The sequence below is a fragment of the Petaurus breviceps genome, unplaced genomic scaffold (assembly GCF_028583685.1).
Source record: "Petaurus breviceps papuanus isolate PSGF00001 unplaced genomic scaffold, PetGlider_PUasm1.0 577, whole genome shotgun sequence".
In the NCBI taxonomy this organism is placed as follows: Eukaryota; Metazoa; Chordata; class Mammalia; order Diprotodontia; family Petauridae; genus Petaurus; species Petaurus breviceps.
Window position 1 is genome coordinate 1,465,442 of NW_027186389.1, and position 20,844 is coordinate 1,486,285.

Below are 20,844 nucleotides of genomic sequence, written 5' to 3' on the forward strand. Positions count from 1 at the left end.
TTCCCCAGGTCTCTCCATCTGCCTGGGTCTCTCTGCTTCTTTATCTGTCTTGGTTCCCTGTGACTCTTCTCATCTCTATGCCTTTTTAGCCTAATGGCTGCTTCTCTATCCTTCTGGTCCTCACCATCTCCATTGAGAAAATCCTGCAAGAACTGGTCTGGGGTCCCTGGGTCCCTGAGGTGTCCAGCGATCTTGTAGTAGTGGTAGAGGGAGACCAGGACATCTCGGGGGTTGCGGCTCACATAGATTACCTATGGGAACAGTAAGGGATGGCTCACAGAGAGAGGGCTTCTGGCTCTTCATCCCTTGCCTCCCCTCCCACCCCCCAGCTTCAAGCAGTGTGAGGCCTGGGGTCAGGGCTTCCCCTTCATTTGCTGCCTGTGGGGCCTTGAAGAAGTCACTTAACACAACCTGATGCCTCAGCCCACCTCCAGCTGTTACTGGGAGACCTAACAGTCCAGAGAAATGAAGGCTGTTGAATCATTATAATGATTTAGCACCCCTAGCTAAGAAGCTTGGTGAACAAGAACCAGGCTCCCCGGGGAAGGCTGGGAAGGCAGGGGCCCAAGATTGTGACTGCGGGAAACGCCAAGAAGATCCTGAGACACTGGGGGATAGGGGAGTCACTCTGACTTGAACTTCACCATTTGCCTGGAACCCTTTCCAAGTGGCCCAGAATGTCGTGGCACTTTTGATGGGCATGAGGGGCTTCCCTAGACCTTCATGACCTCTACAACACTCCGCAGAGGTCAGAGAAATGAAATGACTTGTCAAAGGGCCCACAGCTAGTAAGTGTCACAAGCAGCATTTGAACACAGGGCTTCAGGGAGTCACTTGCTGGGCTTTGCTTCACCATCAGTCTGCCCATAACTAGTTATGAGCCCTGGGTCTGGCTCACCCTTCTGGGCTTACCTTGGCTTTGGAGTTGAAGAAGTCCCGGGGGAAGAGCTCAATGGGGAGGTGGGAACTGATGAGGCGGGGGGTGGTCATCTGCATGATGGACAAGGAGCCCATGATGGTCTCACACCAGGGGGCCCGCTCCCAGTTGGGGACTGATCGCGCCCAGGAGGGATCCCCATCCTTCAGCATTAGGCTCAGAATTTCAATCATCCAAGTGGTACCTAGAGGGAAATATGGCAGCAGGGTGGTCAGGGAGAGGGGGAACTAAAGGTGGTCAGGGGAGTAGGGGGGACGCTGAGGGAGGCCAGAGGGGGAAACTGAGAGAGGTCAGAGGGGAAAATTGAGGGAGGTCAGAGGGGATGCTGAGGGAGGTCAGAGGGGGAAACTGAGGGAGGTCAGAGGGCAAAGATAGTGTGTGGGGATGCAGCATTTGGGGTCTGCATCCTCATCCAGGGCAGGCAGCAGTTTCGCATGGAGAGCCAGGCTTTTCCTCTTACCTGACTTGGGGTAGGTGACAATGAAGATGTCGTCATCTCTGACTTTGAAGTCCTTCTCAACATAGCTTATGGTCTCTGGGGTGTAGATGCCCACAGGGAAGTTGATGCCCTTGTATTTGAAGTATGCCCCCGTCATCTGATCTCTGCAATGAGAATTTCACGGTGGCTCCAGCCCGGCCCCCAGTCCCTCATGCGTGGGTGCAGCTCCGCGCTGCCCCTCACCCTCACTCACTGGTGACTTGGCAAAAGCTGTTCTCTCTCAGCCCCCAGCTCAGTCTCTGAAATAAAGGCTCTGGTCAGATGGGTCAAGGGGCTCTGGGGGTCTGAGACCTCTGGAGGCTGGAGACCACAGGACTGACCAGGGAAAGGGCTGAAGAGCCCACGGCTGAGCATGTGGTCAGCCCTCCTGGCCAAGACCTTCTGGAGCCCTGGGTCAAGGGCAGGGCTTCCTGGCCAGGCCAGGCAGGGTGACAACTGAGGCTCAGACCGTGTGGTCAGGGAGAACACCCCAGACGCAAGGACATGGAGGGATGTCTGGCCTTTGAACACGGACTGCTGATGGGAGACTTCTGGGAGCTCTGTCTCTCCTCTCCTCCCTCACCCCATATCTCTCAGCCTCCCTATGTCTCTTCTGTCTCTGTGTCTCTCTCTCTCCCCTCTTCCCTCCCCCTCTCCTCACCCCATATCTCTCAGTCTCTGTCTCTTGTCTCTCTCTGTCTCTCTCCACTCCTCTCTTTCAAAGTCTTGCTCTAGCTGAGCATCTAAGAACTTTTGGGCTTAACCTTGGTGCCAGTGCATCCTTCAAGTACAGGCTGGGGGCGGGGGAGTGGGATTCTTTTCTGGATCTGATTCTTGCTGTCAGGGTGGAAAGGATGGGAACCCTGGGAGGAAGTGGCATAGGAGTGTATGTGTGATAGAGGAGGGGAAATCTGGACATAGGGAAGGGAAAGAAAGAAACATTCATTAAGCACCTACCATGTGCTGGGCATGGAGCTTTATGGTTATCTCATCAGATCCCCACAACAACCCTAGGGTGGTAGGTGCTGTTGTGGTGCCCATTTTACAGATGGGGAAACAGAGGCAGGCAGTGTTAAGTGACTTGTCCAGACTTGTCTGAGGCCAGATACAGACTCCAGCCTTCCTTAATCCAGGCCTGGCGCTCTCCCTACTGTGCCCCCAGCTGCCTCTGCATAGGCTGAGGCACGAATGCTAGATTTGGGGAAAGCGGATTTCCAAGGATTCAGAGGTATGACCCCATGATCTAAACTGTGACAGAGGAAGTCAGCTTAGAGGGACAGGACGTGCTCAGGAACGACTTCCATGGGACAGGGGCAGCTAGAATAATGGCATTTCCCTGACGGGATGGATCTGGGGGAGCAGGAAGCTCCCTGATCACTTGGATTGGAAAAAGAAAAATCCCAGTGATGGAAGGAGACCAGGTAATGGGAGACGCCTCTAAGGGCGCGGCGTGCCTTCAGCCTTATAAAAGCAGCGTCAGAAGGACTAAAAACCACAATAGACCGAGGGCGACAAGGGAAGCTCCATTGGTGGGAAAAGAAGGAACTTTGCTTACTGTGGTTAGATTGCTCCTTTTTTTTTTTTTTTTTGGAGGAGGGAAAGCAAGGAAATTGGAGTTAAATGACTTGTCCAAGGTCACACAGCCAGTATGTCAAGTGTCTGAGGCTGGACTTGAACTCAGGTCCTCCTGACTTTCACTGTGCCTCCTGGCTGCCCCTCCATTCTTTATTTTTGCAAAGGAGACTCACCTTCCCACTGGAAATAACAGAAAAATGACTTAACAGGGAGATGATACCAACGAGAGGTGAGGAGATGGCAGGAGAATCCTCAAGTGTTCTTGAGAAAGCTCCAGTCAGAGCCTGGATGAATGACATCCCCCTCACTCGCCATTCACACACGACCCCCAAAACTGGTGGGCGCACTTGCTGAACCACCGATGGGGACAGGTGAAGTTCAAGGGAAACAAGGGAGCAAGAATGAGATTGGAGAAGGGCAAATGTCCCAGTTTCCAAAAAGGGAAGGGAACAGGACTCTAGGCCAGAGAACTTGGCTTCGAATTCTGAAAAAATTCTAGAAGGGTTCATTCAAGAGAACTTTGGAGAAAAACAGCAATGATTCTGAAGAGCCAGCCTTGCTTTTACCAAGCACAGGTTATGCTGGACCAACCCATTTCCCTTTTGGTACAGGATTACTAACGCAGTACATGAGGAAGGTGCTATGGATACAGTTCTAGATTTTAATAAAGCTTTTGAAAAAGTGTCTCTGTCCTGTTCTTCTCTAAAAGAGTACTTGTTAATGGTTCATGGTTCATGGCAAGAGTGCCCTGGGAATGTGTCCTTGCCTCTGTGCTGTTTAGCAGGTTTATTGATGACCTGGACAATGACACAGATAATTCATCACATTGGCAGATGGCACAAAATTGGAAGTGATAGATGCCAGGATTAAAAAGGATGAAATTCGATAAAAATCAGCCAAGACTGCCGAGAAGGAAGAAGCAGCAAAGCCTGGCTCTCTCTCACAACTACTCCAACAAGGCTTAAAGAAAATCACCTGACCCAGATTGGAAAATTCAAGGAGACTGAATGGAAAATCTCCCCTCAGTGAGTCATTTTTTTCTAACCCAGGTTAGCAAAAGGATGTAGCCAGAGGCCTGGGGTTAATGGGAAGGGAGTCCAGCCTGCATAGAACCTCCTATCAGCTTGGGGACTGGATAAGGGTCACTGATCCAGCACAAAGGGGCCTAAGGCTGTGTATCTGGCTCCTCTGACCCAGAACCTGGGTCACAGAGTCAATGTGGACTGAGGAAAAGGTCACAGACGAGCACAACCAGGCCCAAGAACCCAGAGAACAAAGATCAGGAAAAGGACATGCTGCTGCTGTCTGGCTCTGACATCTGATAGCCTTGGGGCCTAGAGCTGAGTATATAAGGCAGCTAGCAGAGACCAAGGCTTGGCTTCTGTCCCTGAAGACCCTTCTAGCTAGCTGGCAAGGCTTGATCTGGGGCCAAAAACAGATTATTGGTGCTCCAAATCTGGGTCAAGCTTGAGAAGTTTCTACCAGACCCAAACTGGGGTCAAGAAGCCTGGAAAATTCAGTCTAGGAAGGTAGTGATCAAATCATCCTATATCAGACTGCTTAGGGTACACTAAAAGCTTGTAGGAGCTAAGCCACCCATTATATCCTTAAGGAACACAGAACTCAATACCCAGCAGGACCCATCAAGGCCCAGGCATCTCTTCCATAAGAGCACAGAGCCTAGCCCTAATACAAACTCTCAGTTCTGGAATTAAGGCTAAAAGAATGAGTAAACAAATGAATAATAACAAAAGACCCCCATAGTAAGAACTATTATGGAGCCAGGAATTACCAATAAATGAAACCAGATCTCCTGTGGAGAGAATATGAAAAGAAAGAAGAACTCTAGAGGAAAGCCTTGGAAGGAGAGCAAACAAACAATTTAACACAAAGGTGCAAAACCTAACCTACACAATAGAGTGTGAAAATCGGAATAAATAAAACACAATTGCATGACTTTGCGGAAGTGGAATGTATGTTAGAAGAAGATCTAAAAACTTAAAAGCAAGGAAAGAAAAGGAAATATATGATACTTCCTATCAAAGCAACTGACTTGGAAAACAGGTCACTGAGAAAAACAATCTAGGAGTCACCAGACTCCATGAAAGTCAAGACCAAGAACCTTAGCTTGGATGTCATATTTTAAGATATCATAAATGAAAACTTCCCAGACCTATTAGAAACTAAAAGCAAAGTGAAAATAGAATTTACTGATCACCTTCTTAAAGAAACTCTAAAAGGAAAAGTACCCAGAATGTCATAGCCAAAATCTAGAGTTTCTGAGACAAAGAAAAAAATGATGCAAGAATCCAGAAAAGGAAAAAAAATAGGTCAAATATTGTGGAGCTGTCTCAGAATCACCCAAGATTTGCTGGCATCTAGACTAAAAGAGAGAAGAAAAATGATATTCCAAAAGGCAAAAATACAGATTTAGAACAAAGGCCACCTCCCCCAAATATAAAAAAAGTAAATACATTTGAACAAGGAGAAGGGACTAAACAAGAATAAAGCATTTATATGTAACCTTGACATTCACTTAATGTTCCTCAGTGTCAGTTTCCTCATCTGTAAAATGGGGGAAATACTATTACCTTCTCCACAGAATTTTTGTGATGATCAAATGAGGTCAAATGTAAAAATTAGCAAACCTTAAAGTGCTATGTAAATGCTAGTTATTATCATTATTATTACTGAAAAGGGGTAGAAGAAACGAATGTCTGCACAGAGCCCTAATGTCACCAAGAATCATAGAGGTAGACATAAGGCATAAGAAAAGGTTGGTAATGTTGTGATGCTCTTAAAGAAAAAAGAAAAGGGAAGGGAAAGGAATATTCTACACAAGTGTGTGTGTGTGTGTGTGTGCGTGTATGTAGGGGAATTTGCCATTTCCTGTGATCTAGATGAAAGAGTAGAAGACTACAAAAACAGAGAAAGGGATGGGGGATGGGCTTCATTTCTTTTTCATTTGAACTGGTCAAAGAAGGGTTGAATATATATACATATGTATGTGTGTGTGTATACACACATATACATATATATGTGTGTGTATATATATATATACATATATATATATATGAACATATGCAGTTTGGCATAGAAATATATTCAATTCAATGTAGAAACAGAGAGAAATGGGGAGAGGGGAGAAGGGAAATGGGGGGATTCAAGGAAAGGTAAATTCGGAGATATATTAGTCATAAGCCAAAAAACAAAACAACATTCAACCTTGGAGGGTGGATCATGAAGAGGGTTTAAAGGAAGAGAAAAAAAGGGTAAGGAACTGTGATTGGTTGTTTGGGGAAAGAAGGTGGAAATAGATTACATTCAGCAAAGTTCCCTAGTGCTCTGCTCACTGCTCACTGCCCTCTTTTTCATAAAGAAGAGAGTTTAAGGCAAAGAGAGGAAAAGGCATGGGAAGAGGCTGGAAGGAAAAATCTTAACTATATGTGAGTGGGATTAACCTACTCATAAAATGGAAGAGGATATCAGAATGGATTGGAAATCAGAATCTCACAATATACTCTTTACAGACATTGGAATCATAAAAACTCACACGGAGTTCAAATAAGGGGTTATTACCCTCAACTTTACTTTAAAAAAAAAAAGGCAAGGGCAGCAATCATAATCTCAGATAAGGCAAATGCAAAATTAGACTTAGTTAAGAGGTAAACAAGAAAATTACAGTATGCTGAAAGGTACCGAAGACAATGAATTGACACTAAACATAATAAATTATAATTTTTCTGTCTATTTCTTCCTGAAATTTATTTAGCACAAGTACAGGGTATTTAAAAAGCCTTAGTGCAGTTTTAAGTTTTGAATGACAGAATACTACACTAAGGCTTTTGGGACACCCAATACTTAAAGGAAAAGTTTCAGAGAGAAATAGACAATAAAGTTATAATAGTAAGGAATCTCAATGTATCCCTTTCAGACTTAGAGAAAACTAATAAAAAACTGACAAGAAAGAAATTAAGAATCAGAATGGAAATTTTAAAAAGTAAGATATTATGAATTTGGCCATTACTTAACATGAATAGAAGACAGTATATATATATATATATATATATATATATATATATATCTGTTGTACATGACACCTCTACAAAAATTGTGTATTAGGGCATAAAATCATCACAAAAATGCAGAAAAATAAAAAACTTTCTTTGCTAACTACAAAGTAATAAGTTATATTCATGAAAGAAAGGATTGAAATTTATTAGAGAGTAAAGTTTAATATTAAAGAAACTGGAAGGTCAAAGAATAAACCATAGAAACAAGAGATAATTGAGTTAATTTACAACAATAAGACAAGCTAGCAAAATTTTTGGAATGGAACCAAAGCAGTCCATAAAGGAAAATTTATCTCAAAATGGAGGGGAAAGAAAACAGATCGATGAACTGGGCATGCAACTAAGAAAAACCTAGAAAACCAACAAACTAAAAAATTACATTAAAAAAGAAACAAAAAAGAAATTCTAAAAATCAATGAATTCTGAAAATCAACAAAATTGAAAGAAAAAGGACCATTGAAATAACAAATAAAACTAAGAATTTTTTTTGAAACATCAATAAAATAGATAAGGCATTAGCTAATTTTGTTTTTAAAAGGAGGAAAACCAAATTGAAAAATGGAGAATTAACAATAGCTGTCCACAGACAGCTGGTGACATAGTAGATAAGAGTAGTGGTCCTGGAGTCAGAAAGAAGACCTGAGTTATAATCCAGCTCCAAATACTTAATAGCTATGTGACCCTGGGCAAGTGACTTAATGTCTGTTTGTCTCAGTTTCCTCAACTATGAAATGAGAATATAAATAGCACCTTCCTTCCAAGATTGTTGTGAGGATCAAATAAAATAATATTTGTAAAAAGAACTTAGCACAATTCCTGGCACATAGTAGGTGCTATATAAATGCACCACTTCCACAACACATGAAGAGTAAGTAAGGGAAAATATTAGAAATTATTTTACCCAACTATATATTAATAAAAGCAAAAATTAGATCATATAAATAACCAGTTGGGGGGGGGGGATTGACCAATTCACAAGTAAACTCCCAAAAAAGAAATCCCAGGACTAAGTGAATTTACAAATGAATTATTAAATATTTACAGAAAAATCAATTGCAACATCATAGAAACTATTTGCAAAAATGAGAACAAAAAGGATCAAATTACTTTCAAAATGCAAATAAGAATCCTGTTATGTAAGCCAGACTGAATCAAAGCAGAGAAATTATAAATCAATAGCCTTAGTGCAAAAAATTATATATACATGTATAGACACATATGTATGTGTGTATATATATATACATATATAAAAATCAAAGAAGCTTCAAAACTACATAAAAAGATAATACACCATAATCAGGTTGGATTTATAACAGAAATGCAGAGTTGGTTCAATTTTAGGAAAACTATAAACATAAAAGACTGTATTAAAATAAGAACAACAAAAACCATATGATTATATCAAAGGATGCAGGGAAAAAAATCCTTTGACAAAATATAAATTTAATACCCATTTCTTTTCAAAACATAAAAATTCACAAGAATAAATAGATCTTTTCTTAATACAATGAGTAGTATCTATTAAAAATTGAGCCAGTATTATATATAACTAGGACAAACTAGAAGCCTTTCCAACAAGATCAGGGGTAAAGCAAAGATGTCTATTATCACTACTATTATTTGATACAGTACTAGAAATGCTAGCTATAGCAATAAGACAAGAAAAATAAATTGAGGGAATAACCACAGGCAAGGGGGAACCTAGTCACTTTTTGTAGATGATGTGATGGCTTACTTAGAGAACGAAATAAAAATTTATTGAAATAATAACCAGCAAAAATGAAGAATACAAAATAAATCTGCAGGCATCATCAGCACTTCTGTATAATGTCAACAGAACCCATCAGAAAGGGATTAGAGGGGCGGCCAGGTAGCACAGCGAATAAGAGCACCGGCTCCAGTGTCAGGGATAACCTGGATCGAATCCCGGGCTCAGATACTCAGCACCACACCCAGAAATAACTGGCCATGTAACCTTGAGCAAGTTACTTAACCCCGATTGCTTTAAAAAAAAAGGGGGGGGATTAGAAAGAGACATTCCATTTTAAATAACTACAGAATTTATTCTTTAAAAAAAATTTGCTTCTACTTACTGAAACATACAAGGACGATATGAAAACAATTAGAAACCTCTCTTTAGGGAAATAAAGGCAAACTTAAACAACTGGAGATATATTCATTGTTCATGTAAACTGAGACAATATAATAAAAATGACAATACCATCTATTTTGCTTTTTTTAGAGGGCTATTGTGGTTAAGTGACTTGCCCAAAGTCACATGGCTAGTAATTGTGTCAAGTATCTGAGGTCATATTTGAACTCAGGTCCTCCTGACTCCTGACTCCAGGGCCAGTGATCTATTCTAGGCTCCACCTAGCCACCCAAAAATACCATCTAAATGAATATTCTTATTCATTGCTAAACCAATCAAACTACCAAATGATTATTTGACAGAACTAGAAAATATAATAAAATCCATATGGAAGCAAAAATATTCAAGATACTCAAGGTAAATAATGAAAAAAAAAATGGGAATGAAGGGGACCTAGGTCTCAAACTATACTGCAAAGCTGTAATCAAAATTATTTGGTACTGGTCAAAAAGTAGGAAGATGGACAGTGGGACAGATTAGGTATCCAACATATAGAAGCAAATGAACTTAATTACCTTATGTTTGATGAACCCAAAGACCCCAGTTCTGAAGGTAAAGACTCATTGTTTAACAGAAGCTGCTGAAAACTGGAGAGCAGTCTGGCAGAAATTAGGATTAGATCAACACCTTACACCAGATATCAAAACAATCTACAAACAGATTAATGACATAGGTATAAAAGGTCACATCATATACAAATTAGAGGAAGAAGGAAGAAACTTTCTTTCAGATCTACATAAAGGAGAAGAGTTTGTGACTAAAGGAGGGATAGATAGAATCACAGAAGATAAAAGAGTTTTGATTATGTAACTTCAAAAAGGTTTTGCACAAATAAAACCAATTCATTTAATAATAGAAGGAAACAACTGCGGAAAAATTTTTTTTAGTTTCTCCAAACTGAAAAAAAGTCTCATTTCTAAGATAAAAATGGAGGAGCTGGTTTAAGAGTAAGAGTCATCCCCCAATTAAGAAATGATCTAAGGATATGAAAACATAGTTTGCTAAAGAAGAAACTCAAAACTATCAAGAGCTATATTAAAAAATGCTCCAAATTACAAATAATTAGATGCAAATTAAATGCAAATCAAAGCAACTCTGAGAAACTCACACCCATCAGATTAGCAGTGATGACAAAAAATATACTGGAAGGGGCGGCCAGGTAGCACAGCGAGTAAGAGCACTGGCTCCAGTGTCGGGATGACCTGGGGATCGAACCCGGGCTCAGATACTTAGCACCACGCCCAGAAATAACTGGCCGTGTAACCTTGAGCAAGTTACTTAACCCCAATTGCTTAATAATAAAACAAATACTGGAAGATCTATGGGAACAGGCACATTGATGCACTATTGATGAAGCTATGAATTGGTCTGCACATTCTGGAAAGCAATGTGGAACTATGCTCCACTAAATCACTAAATATTTCATACCGTTTGATCCAACAATACTACTGGTGACCTTGCACAGCCCTCCCTCACTCAAATCCAAGTCGATGGCAAGTCATGTGATCACCTCCCTGACGTCATGGTCCTCTTTGAAAATAAAGTACAACCCACACACAACCACAACTGCTATAGGTCTATATCCCAATTAGATTTTTTTAAAAAAAGAGGAAAATGATGCATAAGTACAAAAATATTTATAGCAACTCTCTTTGTAGTGGTAAAGAACTAGAAACTAAGGGGGTACCCACCTAAGTGGAGAATGGTTGAATAAATTTTGGAATAATAATATGCTGTAAAAAAATTATGAAAAGAGTGATTTCAGAGAAACCTGGGAAGACTTGTATGAACTGATGCAAAATGAAGTAAGTAGACCCAAGAGAACAATTTATATAATAACAACAGCACTATAGAGACAAACAAACAATTAGAAAGACTTAGGAACTTTGATTAATGTAATGACCAACCAATCTTCCAGATGATCAATGAGGAAGCATGTTACCCACCCTCCTAAAAGAGATGAGACAGAGAGGAGACTCACATTTTTCAGCATGGCCAATATGTGATTTTGTTTTGCTTGACAGTCTATTTGTTACAAAGGTTTTGTTTTTCTTTCTTTTTATTTTATTTTGTGGAGGGAGGTGGGAGAGAAAATAAATTCTTGTTAATTAAAAAAAAACCAAAAGTTCCAGCAAAAAGAGAAATTGAATAGGGATAAAGTTAAAGCCTTGTGCATGGGTACCAATAAGTCAGTTCCACAAGAATAAAATGTTCTGAAGGAGATAAGAAGTTCTTAGTGGACCACAAGCTCCACATGAGTCAGTAGTGTGATATACCAGTCAAAAAAAAAAGCTACCATAACCTTGGGTTTCATTAAAAGGGCCATAGCCTTCAGGAATGGGAAGGTGATAGTCCCATTGTACTCTGTTCTTTTCAGATCTCATTTGGAGCATTGTGGTCAGTTCTGGGTGTCATGGCTGAAGAAGGACATTTGTAAGCTGGGGAGTCAGTCCCAGAAATAGGAAATCAGGATAGCCCTTGTCTTATGGAGATGGGGAAGGAACTGGTCCTGAAGAAACTTGGACTGGGATGGGCCAGAAGGTGGGGTGAGTGTGAAGAGTTGTTGAATAGGGGAGGTGGTAACTTGGTTCTAAAAGGCAGAACCAGAAGCAAAAGGAGGGAGTTGGGAAGAGAAAAAACATGGTTGGCTGTCAGGAAAAATTTCCCAATAATCAGGACTGTCCTGGAAAGGACCACTAGGGATGCCGTAGTGTACAAGATGCTGGGCTCGAAGTCAGGAAGGCTCATGTTCCTGAGTTCAAATTCAGCTTCAGACACTTACTAGCTGTGTGACCCTGGGCAAGTCACTTGTTTCCTCAGTTTCCCCATCTGCCAAATGAGCTGGAGAATAAAAAGGCAAACTATCCCAGTATCTTTGCCAAGGAAACCCCGAATGGGGTCACAGAGAGTTGGACAGGACTGAAAAATTTCTGAACAAGAAAAGATGAATGGGCTTCCCAACCTTGTGGAGGCTGTTAGTGTTCCGCTGGTGTACGGGTTGGACTAGGGTCTGTTGAGGTCCTTTCTGACTCTCCAATTCTGTGATTGTGGGAGAGAGGGGGGCCCTTGGATGACAGACCCAGATTTCAGAGGCCAGAAGGGCCTTGGACATAAACAAATGTTTGTTGAAGCTGGAGGGAATCCTCTCAATGTATTTAGATGGAAGATCAAGGCCCAGAGAGGGGAGAAGTCTTGTTCAGAGTCACAGACAGTCAATAATCCCAGAATGTCAATACATGAAGGGCTTTTCTGGACCTGAATTAAACTTTTTTATTTAACAAAGAAGGAAACTGAGGCCTGCAGAAGCCCAGGGCCTTGTCCATAGACACACAAAATGACAGGACTGGAAGCTGGCCGCAGACATCTACAGCAATTAGGACAGGCTGGGGTAGATGGTTCCCCAAGGTCCAGTGTTCTGAACCCACCCCACCCCCACTCCAGGCCCCTAATGCTCGAAAGAGGAATATTTAGGCCAAAACTGAAGTCTGACTTCACACGCCAGTAACCTCTCTGAGGCAGGAGAGGCTGGAAGCAGAAATAGCTTCAAAACGGGTTCACTGAGAGCAGTTCCAAAATGGGTTATTAAAGGAGCCTGGGATGAGGGGGGCCATCGGTCCCTTCCTGCCTCCCTCCCTGTCTACCTCTGTCTGCCTCATGCCTGCCTCCATTCTGGACTTGGCTTGGGTAGGCTGAAGCTGGGCTCCTGGGTACCCCTACAGGACCCCCTCCCACTCCTGTGCCCAGGGCCTGGGGTGACTGAAAGCCCCAGTCTCTGTGCATGGGAGGGCCAAAGTACAGGGGGAAGAGGTTACAGGAACTCTGACAGGCAGCATGGCAGGATCCCAGTGACTGATTTAGAGGGAGAAGACCTGGTTTCAGTCTGTCTCTGCTGTTGAATTCCCACTGTCTACGAGAGAAGCAGACGGTCCCAGCTTCTGATCTGCAAGCCAGGAGATTGGACTAGATGAACGCTTGGGTCTTTTTCAACTGTGACCTGATGACGCTTTGATCATCCCCATGCCCACTTTCAGGGTCAGTGCCTAGCTGATGCAACCCCCTCTTTCCAGAGCCCAGACCACAGGGGCCTGAGGATGAGGGCATGCTTTCATCAGAGAGTGATCTAAGAAGGCAGAAGCCTTCGGAATGCTGGGTCATATCCTGGCTCCACCATTTCCTATCTGGGTGACCTTGGGTGAACTATTTCCTTCTCTGGGCCTCCTCTGGCCAGGCAAGGGGTTGGACTCAACTGTCTCTTGGGTCTCTTCCAACACTAATTCCTACCACACTGAGACTCCAAGCATCCGAGGGGCCCTCAACGGCCCCTAGGGGGTGCAGTATGGATGGAACACTGGACGTGGAGTCAGGAAGACCTGAGTTCAGATCTAACCTTAGACACTTATTAGTTATGTGACACTGAGTAGGTCACTTCACCTCTGCTTTCCTTAGTTTTCTCATCTGTAAAATGGGGATAAGAATTGTACCTATCTCCCAGGGTTGTGAGGGTCAAATGAGATCATAATTATGAAATGTTAAATAAATATTGTTCAGAGGAGGGCTGATAATTCTGTGCTTGGAGCCAGGGCTTGGCACAGCTAGCCCTGGTGGGGGACATCTGAAGAGGCAGATTCCAACTCATTCTATGGGTGTTATCTCCTCGTAATCACTTGGAGACCCTGAGATCCAGGTCTTGTCCCAAAAGAGGTTGAGGGTCCTCTTGGGGGACATTTCAGAGCAGGCTTTTGGGTTCAGAGGATTAAAGTCCTTGGGTTTTTCAGAGATGCCCCTTGCACCTTTGAAATTACAAGGTAAATATAGGAATGCTATGTTGTTGAGGGTTAGCTGCTGTCCCTCTGGCTTAGGACAACAAGAGACCAAATGTCCCTGGGACCTGGGAAACAAAATAACCTAAGGGAAACACAAACTACAAAGAAGGGCATTAGTGAAACACAGAAGGAGCTTGTTGGATTGAGACTGGATTGTTGGATTGTGAATTTCTCCAGGAAAAAGCTCCTTTGTGGGGGTCTGGCCCACTGTGATGTATGGGAGCTGTCCCGGGCTGTGGTGCTGAGCTGTTCCTCAGCAGGACCTTGGATTAATTCCTTTCTCCAAATGGGGTCACAGAGTCAGACTGAAAAGATGGCTGACCTGGGGAGAGTGCTTTGCTTCTTTGCTTCTTCCCATGTAGAATGAGAGGACTGGAGTAGACGGCCATGAGGGCCATTTTAGAACACTGCCCCCTCGCGCCCCCCCCCCGAAGGAATGGCCTCCAGATGGAGCGACTTAAATCCAGGAAACAAAGGCAACTGGGCAAGAAGCTGTTCAAAGAAGCCTGATCCCCTAAACCATCTCTTGGGCTCCAAACCTGGAGCTCCCAGGACCGCCATGCATGGTCTGGTGGAAGTCAGTGAAGGCACCCAACCAGAACTGCTATTGTTCAGTCATGTCTGACTCTAAGTGACCCCATTTGGGGCTTTCTTGGCAAAGATACTGTTTCCAGTGTTTTTGTATATCTAAGTATTCTTAATCTCTGCAGATTAGGGAAACTGAGGCAAACAGGGTTAAGTGGCTTGCCCAAGATCGCACAGCTATAAATAAGTGTCCAAGGCCAGATTTGAACTCGGGAAGATGAAGTCTTGTTGACTTCTGTTCTGGTGCTCTATCCACTAAGCTACCTAGCTGCCCAGGAGTATGTTAAGGGCCCATAAGTTCAGTCTTAGCAGAATGACTAAGCTGGAGGAGGTCTAGAAGGCACATGGATCATCTGGAGGTCAGTAAAGATGGTGAGAAGGAGGCCTGACTCTATAGTCACTGAAGGAATTTGAAAGGCCCATCCTGGAGGAAGGAAGAACTGGTGTGGGGGGGGGGGCAACTAAAACTTTCAAGAACTTCCAAATGGAAGGGGGGTCATAATTATAAACTGCTAAATAAATATTGTTATTTATTTTTTATCTCACACAGTACGTGCTTCATAAATGCTTGGTGGCTGACTGACTGAGAGCCTGGCGGGGAGGGGGGGGGCACTGAGAGGTCATAAGTTAACAGATAGATTTAAGGCAGGAATAAAAAAAAGTCATAGAGAGATTGTGGGGGAGGAATCAGACGTTCCAAAGGAAGAGATCACAGGTGAGAACAGAAGATCACGGAAAGGAGCAAATGAGAGACAGGGAGAGGGCAGTAGATAGAGATCCGAGTGAAGAAATGATGATGAAGAGGGTGGAACCATGAACCATGGAGGGAGCAGGAGACTTTCAAAGACAGATTTTTCTGGAGATCTGGGAGAGATCAGGAGGAGGAGGGATCACAGAGGGAGAGACCACCAGAGGAAACCCCTGAAAGATCAGAAAAGAGAATCTGAGAAAACAAGGAGAAGGGAGTGGGGTGGCACTGGGGAGGATGGAAGGAAGGATGAAGAAAGGACCTTTGGCTCGGGAGAAAGGGGAGGGAGGGGAGAACCTGAGATACCAGAGAGATAAGGGCTGGAATCACCAGAACAAAGAGGAGAGAAGGAACAGAACCAGAGGTTCTGGAGGAACTGGGGGAGGAGGAGGACTCTACTCTCCTGAGGAAATCTGGGGAAGAAGAGGTTGGTGAAGGCTCCCTTCCCAGCGCTGCTGCTGCTGCTCTAAATGAATCCATTCCCAACATGATGCACTGCCCCACCACCAGAGAGAAAGCTTTCTGAGGGCAGAGAGGGGTTTATCTATGTATTCTCTGTGCCCAAGCCCTAAGCAGGCATTTAATAAATGATTATTACTTGAAGAGCTCCTGGGGGAAAAGTGAGAGAAGAAATCAGGGCTTACAAATGATCAGAAGGTGATGGGAGAGTGAAATCAGATATGGTGGAGGGTCAAGGAGAGATGATCCAAGATCATAGTGAAAAATCAAAACTCACAGAGAAGACTAATTGCAGGAATCTGAAATCATGGAAAGATCAGGGTTGGGAGAAGTCAGGTGATGGTGTGGGGTGGGGCGGGGGGCAGGGGGAAGGGAAGTAGAGAAAATCAGATATGGAGAGAGAAGGGGAAATGATGCACCACAAGCAATGAAGAGAAGGATGCAGCAGTCATGGAGAGATTTAAAGTGGTATGGAGTGGCTGGAAGTCAGGAGGACCCAAGTTCAAATCCTACTGAGACAGCAGCTACTGCCTGGTGCTACCTTCCTTCGCTCCTGTTGTCTGTATGATGAGACAGACAGCCTGGGAAGTCCCTTCCTGCTCTCTCTCAATCCCTAAACCTAAGATATTGGAGGAAGGAACAAGGTGGTGGCTACATGGAGGGGAGGCATCAGAGATGAGAGAGCAGTTAGGGTGAGAAAGTAGAGACTGAGAAAAGGTCAAAGGGAGGAAAGAGAAATCGCAGAGAGATCATCCGATCTCCTGGGGGTGATTGGGGACCATGGGGAGACTGAAGAGTCAGAGAAGTCGGAGTGGACCCTCAGCCCGGCTACTTTCTTGGGTGACGTTTCCCCATTTGTGAAATGAGGGTTTTAGCCTGGTTTCTCCCTAAAGGTCCACTCCTGTTCAAAACACTATGATTTTCTAGAAACTGAAGGAACTCAACTGTGGTGCGAGGAGTGGAGGGACTGGGGTAGGGGGGACAGGAGGCCAACAAGGAGCCTTGAGTCTTGGTGACCCATAGATGTGGACTCAGTAAAAGTTGAGAGAAGGAAGGCAGGTGAAATTCAACTCAATTCAGGCAATGAATAACTGGGAAGCACCCAGTGTGTATTTCCTGGCCCCTCTGGGCTCTAGGGAATTGAAGACCCTCGGGGAGATCTTGGGAAGAAGAGAGATGTTGGGGAGGAGGGAGAGGGATGGGCAGAAGTCGGGACAGAGTCAGGAATGAAGAATGTGGCCCGAGCTTCGGGGAAGCCTGAGACAGGCATTCATTGTCCTGGGGAAGCCGGAGGGAAGAAGGGAGCGGTGAGAGTGGGAACCCCGGGACTGGGAGGAAAGACAACAGCTTTGAGTTGCTGGACGGCCCCTCTTGCCTCAGGCCCCCCGCCCAGACTCCCTCCTCTCCCTAGGTCTCACCTCAACTGGATGAGCAGCTCACAGAATTCAGGGATCTGGGACGCCACAGTTTCTTCCATGATGGAGGGGGGTCCCAGCTGGCCGACAGAGGGAGGGCAATGGGACGGCCAGCACTCAGCACGTCTGCTGTTCCCCAGGAGGGCCAAGTGCAGGATTCCTCCCTCTCTCCTGGGTGCCCACTATTGCTTGAACTCAGGCTGGGCGGGGTAGGGCTCAGCCGGTTCCTCTGGCTGCTACCCACGCCATGCCCCGCCCCTGGGCACCCCTGGGGAGGGGCTGGGTATCTCTGAGCTGTGCAGAGGCGGGGGTGGAGGGGGAGAGACCAGATGGGTACAGGCATCCAGCCCCCAAGCTCCTGACCTTCCTAGGACCCCAGGCCTCCCCTACCTTGGAAAGACAGGACTTCCAATCCCCACTCCCCTTAGGAGCTCTGGGCTCCAGCCCTCTCCTCTCCTGCAGTGCTCAGACACCTGCCCCTCCCTGCTCTAGACTCTACTCAAGTTAGCCTACCCTTTCCAGAGCCATCCCTGCTTTGGAGGGATGCACCTTAACCTGGACCTGGAATCCTTTGAACCTGAGTTCACATCTGATCTCAGATTCTTTGTGACTCTGGGAACAGAGCTTGCCTCAGTTTCTCCATCTGTCAAGTGGACATGACAATAGGATCTACCTAGGTTGCTGGGCGGATCAAGTGGGATAATATTTGTTGAATATTCTGTGTAAATGCTACTGCCCTGGAGGAATCCCTGAGACTTCTGGCAGGCATTTTGGGGAGAGGGGCTTCTGGGATCCTGAGGAATCAAAGGGGGCACTGTGTGTGATGGAGGAAGGACCTAGGTGTCAGTCAGGATGCCAGGCAGCCAACGCTCCCCTCCCTGCCCCGGGGCCTGGGGCCTGGGCCCTGCCCCCTCTTGGTTAGTCAGCCGGGCCTCCCAGTCTGTGTCCCTGTTCTCTTACTCTATCAGCCTTCCTGCAGCTCCCCTCCCCCATCCTCCTCCAGTCTGGAATCTTCTGCAGATGAGGGCAGGAGGGGGAAACCAAGGCACGGGGAGGGCATGTGCAAGCCACGGCCCTATGAGAGCGGAAGAAGCTGGATCCCCAAAGGTAAATGGGAGGGGAGAGGGTTGGAGCTGGAAGGCTGGGCTACCAGGAGAGGACTGAGTGGGGGAGCCAGGCTGAGGAAACAGAGAGAATGCATGAGGGTGGGGACAGGCTGCGGGCAGGCCCTCCAACCCTATGCACCCCGGTGTCCCTCTGCTCCCTAAGGGTCAGCCCAAGACAGGGCTGTGCAAAGACCTAGGAGTGCAGCCAGCGCCCCTGGCTGCTGGGGGAGGGAGCCAGGAGACCCAGGCATCTGGGTCTCAGTGCCCCCTCCCCCAGTCTTGGATCCCCAAAGGGACAAATGTATGGAGTCATTTCCCCCCACTCAGTGCTCAGACTTTCAGAGTGGGTCACAGGTCCAGGCTTGCCTTTGGCCAACCGCATCCTTGGGCCTCTGCCCCCTCCTAACAAGCCACTAATTGTCCATCCCAGGATGCAGGAGGTGGGCTGGGGCCAGGGATGGCAGGCTCCTGGGTCCTCGCCAGGGCTAGTTAGCCAGGGCTGGCAGTCAGCATCTCCAGGATTTGGGGGAGGTGGGCTGGGGTCTACCTGACCTCATGGGTGCCCAGGTTGGGGAGGCCTCAAGGTAGGCCTCCTCCACCCTGGCAGGCGGTCCTAATCGGCAAGTGCATCAAGGGGTGTGGGCCCTCGCAGAAACCTTCCTCCCAGCTCCCCACCCCTATTACTCCATCCTCCATGAGGATCTGCCTCAGGCCCGATACTGGGCCTGCCCCCAGCCACACCCCAGATGCTGGATGCCTGGACAGTGGGCTCCCTAGGGTGGGGTGGGGAGTGGTGGCAAGGAGGGGCTGGCCCACAGGTTCCCAAGGGGAAGGAAAGCCTGTGCTTTGTCACTTCCCCTGTCCCTGTCACCACACCTACACAACTATTCTAAGACCTCATCCTCCCTTCCTGTCCTAGCCTCCAGTCCAGCCTTCTCCTGTCACTAGCGTCTTTCAACCTCCTCCTGGATAAGAGCCATCCCCAGCCCGGGAGTCAGGAGTCTGGGCTTGGCTGCATGACCTTGGCAAGCCCCTTCCTCCCGGGTCCTTAGTTTTTTCCTCTAGAAAGGGAGGTGCTTGGCCTAGAGTGCCTCTAAGGCTGCCCCTTGGGGAGACATCATGCTTGACTCTAGGTCCCATTGGCTCCCATGATCGATCATTCAAGCTCACTGAAGGTTTTACTAAAGTACCCACTATGTACCAGTCTTCACTTCCATCTTCATATCACACTGTTCCTGACACAGAGTAGGTCCCTAGGTCGAGTGAACTTGTGTCATAGTTTCCAACATTTGGAGTCCAAAGACCTAGCTTGGGGTCCCATAAATTGCATGAGCAGGTAAGGTTTTTTTTGCTGTGTGTGCCTTAGTCTCCTCATCTATAAGATAAGGCCACTGGAGACTCTGTCAACTACAAAATCCTACAATCTCTCCGTATTTTGTGCCTGTCTCTCCAGATCTCTCTCAGACTTCCCCTCATCTCTGTCTTTCTAGGCCTACAGATGTGCTGTCTCTGCCCAGATAACGAAGCCAGACTTTACACACCTGAGTAGGGCCCTGGAGACCCCCGGGGCTTTTCTGACTGCCCCTTTCCCACAGCCTTCCCCATCCCTTCTCCTTTCAGTGTCTCCTTCCTGCCTGAGAGTCTTGGGGGCAGGGGGGGAAAGTCAGGGGGCTTGGGCTTGGCTCCCAGCCCTCCCCTCTGCTCCCTGGGTGACCTTGGGCAGAGTGGCTCAGCCCCTCCAAATGAACGGGTTGGATGGGAGGATTCCTGTCAGCTCCAAATCCGATAATAGCTGCCATTCATACAGCATGCTACAGACGTGATCTCATCCAGGACTCACAACACTCCTGGGAGATAGGTGCTATTATTATCACCCCGGCTTTACAGATGAGGAAACCGAGGCTCCCAGGCTTGCCCAAAGTCACAGAGTTAGGAAAGGTCAGTCCCAACCGGGGAGCAGAGGCAGGTCCAGCCATCTGCCTTCTGGCTAGCCCTCTCCTCCACCTGACTTTCCACAGCAGCCCAGAAGCAAAGTCCTTGAAAAGCTCCTATTTGATGAGGGGTGCCTCTAGAGGCCCTGAACCGCAGGTCACAGAGTGAGGCAGAGAGCAACTCATGGCAACCCAACCAGGAATGCCACTCCCGTGTGGGCTGAGCCCTCTGTCATGGCCCCAGGAGGCAACGGCTCAGGACACAATGGTGGCCGGGGAAGAGGGGGGGGAGAGACGTGGCTCCAGCCCTTCTTTCATATCTGGGTGGGGAGAATTTAGAATCGACCCCCTTCCCCCAACACTCCTTTCTGGCCCCATTCCCATTTCTGCAGCAATATGAGGCTTGGGGAGTGCTTTTGTGGCCAGCCCAGGCAGGGACAGAGGAGGAGACTGAGGCCCCCAGAGGCACCCTGGCATGGCCTGGCCACACACCCCAGGGAGAGCAGCTGCTGAGTCTCTTTGCCTCTGCTGGCTCCCCAGGAGCTCTGTGGCTCCAGGTAAG

The 20,844-nt window shown here is 46.3% G+C and overlaps 1 protein-coding gene across 1 annotated transcript in view; it reads right to left on the minus strand.

Moving 5' to 3' along the window:
* Positions 1-20,844, minus strand: part of SULT2B1 (sulfotransferase family 2B member 1) — a 125,706-nt gene that overhangs the window by 7,651 nt on the left and 97,211 nt on the right. Inside the window, exons 2-5 of the mRNA XM_069103432.1 lie at positions 17,249-17,436; positions 1,398-1,540; positions 913-1,121; positions 125-251 (exon numbers count right to left, since the gene is read on the minus strand). Coding sequence (XP_068959533.1) covers positions 125-251; positions 913-1,121; positions 1,398-1,540; positions 17,249-17,307 — 538 coding nt within the window. The 5' untranslated portion in view covers positions 17,308-17,436. The remainder of the gene's footprint in view (positions 1-124; positions 252-912; positions 1,122-1,397; positions 1,541-17,248; positions 17,437-20,844) is intronic.